Raw genomic sequence first — 7,709 nt, 5'->3', positions numbered from 1 at the left:
CCTTTAACTCAGTGCTACTTAAGGTTTTGCTGAGAGCCAGAGCTATATTTCAACCCCACATCATCACAACATACAAAAATGTTTAAAAATTAAAATGTATTGCTTTCTTAGAACAGGCAGGCTAACACATTATCAGTGAATATATAGGTAGATATCTGGCCTTGCTTTGTGTGTGTGTGTGTGTGTGTGTGTGTGTGTGTGCTTTAATTAGATTTTATTTTATTATTATTATTATTTTTTGGCTGTGCCACATGGCTTGCAGGGTATTAGTTCCTGGACCAGGGATCAAATCTGGGCCCCTGTCAATGAGAGTGCCAAGTCCTAACCACTGGACCACCAGGGAATTCCCTGGCCTTGCTTTGCATACTCTCTAAATTGATTACTCATGTTAAAGATATACTCCTACAGTTCTAAATTTGAATGAGGCCCTTAGAGAAATTCAGACCATAAGTCTTTGGATAGCACCACAGTGATCAATGTCAAGGTCAGAGTGAGAATGGTTTTCAACAAATACAATCAACCAATTACATATATACCAAAGGAAATTCTTTATTGTAAACAAGATATAAAGTACAACAAAAGAAATATTGTGCAAATTGTAAATCACAAGGATTTTTTTTATTAAAAGAAAATTTTTTGTTTTCCAAGGGTCCAAAGTTTTGATGGCAGAAATCTACACCCAATATAGAGAAAAATGTTAAATGGAAAGACATAGTGACATTTTTCACTATATATTTTAAACAACTGACTTTTGTTTTACCACTGTATATATCATCCACTATACAAAACAGAATATAACAGAAATACTGTTAACAAAAGTGAATGTTCTAATTATTTTTCTATCTACTTCCACATTCCCCCCTAAAAAAACTCCTATAAATTAACAGGACATTTGTCCACTTGTGAATAATGTTCATTCACTTTCTAATTCAATAAAGCACATGTTACATCCTCATAACGTAAGGGTTCTTTACTGATGACCTAAGCCATCTTTTTGAAGGAGTTATCTAAAATCCTTAATATCCCTTCTTTACAATATGTGTTTTCATCTTCAATTTTTTTTCGAAACAAAGTGCAGTGTATTTTAGAGTCTACGGAAAACACATTGGTATACAATTTTCAAATCTACACAGGGAACTGCAGCCAACTAAGGTTCAAAGCATAATAAAATGCCTAGTTATAGTCATTTGTTAAACTTTTAAAACAAAAACGCAAAAAAAACCCTGAAGCTACACTTCAAAGCAATTAAATTAATGAGGATTCCAATTCTTTGGGACCTCTTCAGCAATATACAGTTGCTCAATTCCAAACGTCAGCAACTAGTGTAAAAATGCTAGTTCTAGATATATTTAACAACTATGTCCACGAAGTTGAATGGAAAGACTAAGAATAGTAAACAAGATAACTCTAGGAAAGGATAATAATATTCGCGATAATACAAATCAATTTTACATCTCCATCTCTGTACCGTAATGTTTACTTTCAGTCTCTACACTCTTGAAACCAGTGCTTTTGAAGAATCACATTGAAAAGTTGGTCTCAAGTATAAATGGTGAAAGTAAAGTAACAAATGTGCACACAAATTCAAAATCTGTGCTACCTGTGGGTGGGCTGACCTCACCTGAAACCTTCAAAAAATATTGAAAGGAATAAAAACTTTCTCATCTCTCTTACGTGGTAAGAAATGAGTCCTGCCACTCTGTGAGCTGCCTGTGGCCGTAGCACTTCTTACCATCTAACCCAGGCTGGGCCTTCTCCCCAGGCCGTGGGGCTTCTACTTGCAGCCCGCACTGGAGGGCCACAGACTTGCAGTGGAAGCATTTTTGTATCACCACTGGCTTCTGGCTGTGACCAAAGTTAGTCTGATTCTTCGCCATCCGTCTGTCACTGTGTGGGAGCAGGGGTTGGAGGTAGGGTAATGTCATTTAACTTGCTCACTTCCATCTGCCAGTTTGGTAGCTTCTTGGCTGACAGATGGCGCCGGGCATGTTTGGTCAAATGGTCGCTCCTCATGAACCGCCGGTCACACATGGGACAGGCGAATTTCTTCTCACCTGTGTGGGTTCGTCGGTGTCTGGACAGTTCATCTGAACGGGCAAACCTCCTTTCACAACCTTTCCAGCTACAGCTAAAAGGTTTTTCTCCTGAAACAAAAAAAGTCATATTATTATTATTATGCATTTATTAAGTCACTGTAAGTTACATATTAAATCACATTTAAGACTATTAAAGTAACTACCTAGACATTTAAAGAATCATCCTTTGAGAAATTAAAACAAAAACACCTTGATGAAATCTTTTAGAAGACCTTGCACTGGTAAATACCATCCACTGAATTGGCTAATAAGGCAAGTTCTTCCTTAACATGCCTGGTTTACATTTGTGCTCATTGCCAAAAAACCTTCATCCAAATTTCTAAAACTTAAATATAAATAAGAAATAGTTGGTACCTGTATGTGTTCTCATGTGGGCCTTCAGATGAGAACTTTTAAAGTACGTCTTGCCACATCCTGGATGGCTACAGATGTGACTTCTTATCCTTGATGAGTCAATCTGAGGAGTGATTTTTGCTGCTGAAGGAGAAAACCCTGGAGCAGGGGCAATGGGAGAGAGTCTGGTGCCATTTGGGCTCACCACTGGAGGCTTTGGGTTCTGAACAACGGGCTGGGGTACAACAAACATGACGGCGCCTTTGGGCACCTGAGTGCCCATGAATACAACAGGTGGGCAGACGGCTGGCGGCTGACTGGGTGGAGTGCTGGGGACGACTGTTGTCACAACTGGGTTGTTTGCAGGGAGGGGAACCATCTGGCAGATGACGGGCATAGGTGGCACTCCACCTGTTGATACTGCAGGTGGAGAGACTAAGACCGACTTTTGTTGTGGGGACATGGGGACCGGCTGAGATCTACAGATTACTGTCTCTGAGGAAGGCACAGAAAAGTCATAAAGTGCAGCACTTGCTTTCTCTTCAACATCTGCCACTGTGTCTCTCTCACGTTTGGATCTGTTTGGTGACACAGCTGCACAAGGTATGTTTTTTCTTGCAGCCTCAGCATTTAGGTGGGTTCTTCTTCGAAAAGAATTGTCCTGATAGTTAAGGATGCTGGCTGCTTTCACTGGGCAAGATCGGTGGTTACACAGCTGGGCATCAGCTGTATGACGAATCACACTTGTTGCCTGAGCCTTGGGGAGTTTGGGGGCAGGTACTAGGCTCTTCTCCTCTTTGAAAGGTGCAGCAGCAATGTGAGGCTTGGCAGTATCTGACAATGATTTGAAGTGTCCAGTAGATGGCGCTGGTGCCATCAGATTTGACACTTGACAGGGTTCAAAGTCAGAGGGACTGTAAGGTGGAGTCAAACACTAGAGAAGAGAAATACAGGCAACAGCGTGAAGAATAGTAGAGTTCATTATATAAATTATAAGAAATTCTATCATTTACACTCATCTTTAAAGCAACAATACTTACAAATGCTGGGACTGTATGAAAATCAGGTGTACCAGGAAGCAGATTCTCTTCCTCTGACATATCAGACACTGGAGTAACGGGTCTGCTTTCAATGTATTTCTTAAAATCAGACTTCCAACTGCAGCTCATTGACATAAGTGCTTCTACGGCTTCAAAGTCACTTTTCTCTGCAGTTTTGTTCCAGGAATACATACTCTCTTTTGATCTTTCAGAAATCATTTCCATTCTTTCCTCCTATAAGTACAAAAGATTAAATGCTATAAGCGTATTGTCATCCACATGACACGCAGAGCAATGTGCAATTTTCTTTTTACAATCTGCACAATTTTTCAAAATAAAACTTGAAATAATTTTTCTCATCCCTACTCTGATGGTAATAGTGATAAAAGTCTTCCTCATTCTTCCTCTCACACTTAGGCCTGAATGAACACTGATACCCTTGCAAGGTAAAGAGGAACTTATTACCATTATGAGGACCAAGGCCAAAGGTATCCATGCCCTTGTAATCCAAAAAAGAACTGCTTGGCTTAGAAGAAAAAACATTTTATATTCTTTCCAGAGTAGCCAACTGCAACAGGAGTCAGACAAAATAACTAAGGGAAGGCTCTGCAAAAAAGTCATCTTTTTTCAATACTACAGGTATGGGGACCTGGTGGTCCAGTGGCTAAGGCGACGGGCTCCCAATGCAGGGGGCCCGGTTTGATCTCTGGTCAGGGAACTAGATCCTACATGCATGCCTCAACTAAAGATCCTGCGTGCGGCAACTAAGGCCCGGGGCAGCCAAATAATTAAACAAATATTTTTTAAAAATCATTAAAAGAAATACTACAGGTATGGTATGAGATCTTTTCAGATATGAGTTCCTACCAGAAAAAAAAAAAGGGCCAAAACTTTCTTTTAAAAAGGCAAAGTATAGTGGACAGAGCTGTGGTCTGTTGATTTGGGTGTGACCTTTGTAAAGAGTAATTTCAACTTCTTCATGTTTGTGTTCTCATTCACTGGATCTTATACTTAACACAATGGTTTGCTATGCGTAACTATGACCAGCTAATGCAATAGCACAAAAAAGAGATAATCAGAAAATTTAGTATCCGACTCAAATTTGCAAAAACTCTGATTGTAAGGAATCTTCAGTTGTCAAAACAGAACCTTATTTTAATATTTTAAAGAACTCCTTGATAAAAATAACAGCACATGCTTTGTATTTATTTGAACAACTCCTTCTATCAGGTATTTAATGCTTCATATTAAAGTTCCTTAAACTGAACTAAAAGTTACTACCCTCCATCTCTCCAATTTTCCACTAATGTGATCCCATTCTTTGGTCAAAGCAGAGATTGTGTAAAAATACCGAAGAATAGTCTTTACATGGCAAGATATTAATCTCAACACTTGTTGAAAAAAACGCATAAACCCTTCGTGTTGAAGCCTTAAGAAGCCATCGCTCTTGAAACATCGCTAACAATGCAATTGCATAATCGCGGGCCCTTTATATAAGCTGCAACGGACAGCACATGTTGTGTAAAAGCCTCAAGACGCCAATGCAAAGGAAAAAAGAGAAAAGGCAGGCAGCAGGGAAGGAGAGTGTGAGCTGGGAAGGGCAGGGAGAAGTCGGGAGGGGAGGAAAGGGAGTGGGCCGCGAGAGAGGCAGGAAAGGGAAGCGCGGGCGGAGGCGCGGGCCGGGAAGGCAGACGAGGGGCGGGGGCGGACGGCGGGGGAGATCCTCGCTGGCTGGGACAGACGGATGGGGCCGCCCTAGCCTCAATGAGGCTCGCGGGTGAGTCACTGGGAACATTCCTCGCCGCTCGCACGTCCCCGCGTCCCTGCCCCCGCCATTGGCCAGCAGGCCGGGCGGCCCGGGCTGGGATTGGCTGGGCCGCGAAGGGCGGGGGCGCGGAGGAGGAGAAGGAGGGGGCGAGGCATGTGAACAAAGCGTGATCAGCGGCTGCTCCGGGCGGCGCAGGAAACCTGAACTGGGAATTGCCGCGCCGTCACCTTTCACCTACTTCCTGAGCCCGCGGGCCCCCGCCCTCGCGACGGCCCGGGGGAGGGGCCGCGGGCGCCGCCGCCAACCGCCCGGCAGTGCGCGCCCGAGCCCGCGGGGAGGGGCGGAGCCGCGGGCGCCGGGCTCCAGGAGCGCCCGCCCCTTCCAGCTCCCCGCGAGCCGCCGTTCCCTTAGGAACCGACAGCGGGGCCGGGCCTCGCTCCCGCCCCTGGCGGAGGCCGGGGCTGGGTCACTCAGGGACGAGAAGCTCCCCGGGCGCATCCGCTCCCGGCCCACCCCCGGCCTCCGCCTCAGCTGCCGGAGGAGGAGCCGGGTCCCCGCGGAAACCCGGCCCCCGCCCTCCTCCGGCCGCAGCCCCCGGGGACCCGGCCGAGCCCTCGGCGCTTCCCGCCCACGCCTCCCGCGGGATCTCAGACCACCCTGACTGTCCCCGAAGACGCGCGTCCCCTCCCCGCGGTTTCCGGCAGTACCGGCCCCCGCCAGCTGCGCGTCTCCACGAGTTCCCAGACGTGCAGCCCCAACAGGCCCCGCTCCAGACGCTCGGCTCCACGGCCTGCGGCTCCCGCCCCGACACGCTGCCCCCGCGTCTCGCAGCCCGGTTCCCCCCGCCCACCTTCCCCGCCCCGCTGCTGGGTCCCGCTTCCCACCCTCCCATCTCCTGTCGCCGAGGCGGCTCCCTCCCCCCTCCAAGGCGTCCTCAGAAGGCGGCCACCTGCCCGCTCCCGAGATGGGGAGTCCCCTCCAGCCGTCTTGGGGGGGGCAACGCCCCGGTCTCCCTCGGCGGTCCCGGGCCCACGTGCCATCCCCCGCACCCACGCCGGGCGCCCCTCCCCCAGCCCCCGCTATCTGCTGAGCAGCCCCGTCCTGCAAGCCTCCTTTCAGAGCCCTAAGATGGGAAGCCCCCTCTCCTCTCCAGCGGACACCCCGCCCCTCAAATGCTCCTGGGCAGCCCCCTCCCACCCTGCGTCGCATTCCTTCTCCAGACGGAGGCATCTCTCCCCGGCGCCAGGTGCAGGGTGGCCCCTTGTCCCCCTCCTCCTTCCACACCTCCTATTCTCACTGACAGGGCAGCAGCCCCCTCCTCACTCTTCCCGCCCCTCCAGTCATCCTCCCCCTCACCTGCTTCAAGTCTCCCAGCGGAGCTGCCCCTTCCCCTCATTACACCTTGAGCAAGACCCTCTCTCCCTTCGTCTCTAGATACCAGCCTGCTTCTCCTGAGCCCCTCCGCGACGCACACGCCCTCACTAATGCCCAGTCTGCAGGCGGGAAGCCCCTTCCTCTCCCACGACTCCGCTGCAGCCTCAGTCCTCAGGCGAGGCTGATGTCAGGGGCTCGGAGTTCGCGCCCCGGGGGCCCCTCAGACTCAGGGAGGCAGAGTAGGGCAGGGGCATCCCCAGGTCACTTACTGCAGCCTGCTGGAGAGAAGCGCCGAAGTTGAGCATGGTTGGCTGCCTGGCCGCCGGCGGCGAGCTGACTGACTGCTAGGCTGCTTGGCTGCCTGGCCACAGACGGGCGCCCGGAGACACTCGACGCCACTCCCGCCACCGCCGCGCTCCGCGCCGTCTGCCCCCTCCCCATTCAGGTAGCCGCTCCGCCTGCCCCGCGCCGCGGGCGGGGGTGGGGGCGGAGCCTGCCGCCGGCCAATCAGCGGCAAAGGTGTGTGAGGCGCCGGCCAATGGGCTCGCGGGGCCACGCGTGATCAGCGGCTGCCCGGCAGCGTGAAGCTTGTGTCAGTGGAGCGTGTACACAATCTCCGGCAGCGTGTTCCCTCGGCCCAGCCCGAGGGAACTCCCGCCGCCACCTGACTCAGTGACACCGCCCCTACCCCTCACCCACCCCCCGCCTGCGGTCCCCTTCCCTGGCCTAGGGGGGGCGGCGCGGAGGACCTAGACCGGAGGCGCGGCAGCGGCGGCGCGCCCAGGCACTGCGGAGGGCCGGCCCCACGTGGGAGGTGGGGTGGGATGCCTGCTCCGCCCAGTCACCTCGGCGCGAGGTCCCATCTCGGGCCGCTACGGGGTAGGCGGGACGCGGGGTAGCCAAGCGAGGGAGGCGGCGGCTGCAAGCCAAGGGTCCGGAGCCAAGAGATTTGCATTTGGAAGCGCCGATCTCTTGCGCGTCTGGCGAGAAAGCGGAGCCCGGTGACCGACTGAGCTGCATTTCTGGAGCATATGCTGGGTTTTGCCTCGCTGAGCTGTGGGTAGCACGAGGGAGGGGCGGAGAGGGAAGGGTATCCTG

General features: G+C 50.8%; 1 protein-coding gene across 1 annotated transcript; it reads right to left on the bottom strand.

Moving 5' to 3' along the window:
• Positions 1-529: 529 nt before the first annotated feature.
• On the bottom strand, positions 530-7,058 carry KLF10 (KLF transcription factor 10). The gene is made up of 4 exons (XM_082364366.1): positions 6,881-7,058; positions 3,470-3,703; positions 2,451-3,363; positions 530-2,144 (listed from the first exon to the last, which is right to left on the bottom strand). The coding sequence occupies exons 1-4, from the start codon at positions 6,914-6,916 to the stop codon at positions 1,885-1,887; spliced, it is 1,443 nt and encodes a 480-aa protein (XP_082220492.1). The 5' UTR covers positions 6,917-7,058; the 3' UTR covers positions 530-1,884.
• Positions 7,059-7,709: the final 651 nt, after the last annotated feature.

This window comes from Balaenoptera borealis (assembly GCF_965194805.1).
Source record: "Balaenoptera borealis genome assembly, chromosome: 17".
NCBI classification, from domain to species: Eukaryota; Metazoa; Chordata; class Mammalia; order Artiodactyla; family Balaenopteridae; genus Balaenoptera; species Balaenoptera borealis.
This window is presented reverse-complemented; position numbering and strand designations above follow the sequence as displayed.

Excerpts from the sequence above, each read along its gene's own strand:
- KLF10 (XM_082364366.1), bottom strand. The coding sequence starts at position 6,916 with ATGCTCAACTTCGGCGCTTCTCTCCAGCAGGCTGCA. Across the intron at positions 3,704-6,880 it reads CTTCTCTCCAGCAGGCTGCA|GAGGAAAGAATGGAAATGAT; the intron begins GTAAGTGACCTG and ends TTGTACTTATAG. Across the intron at positions 2,145-2,450 it reads CCACATGAGAACACATACAG|GAGAAAAACCTTTTAGCTGT; the intron begins GTACCAACTATT and ends TTTTTGTTTCAG.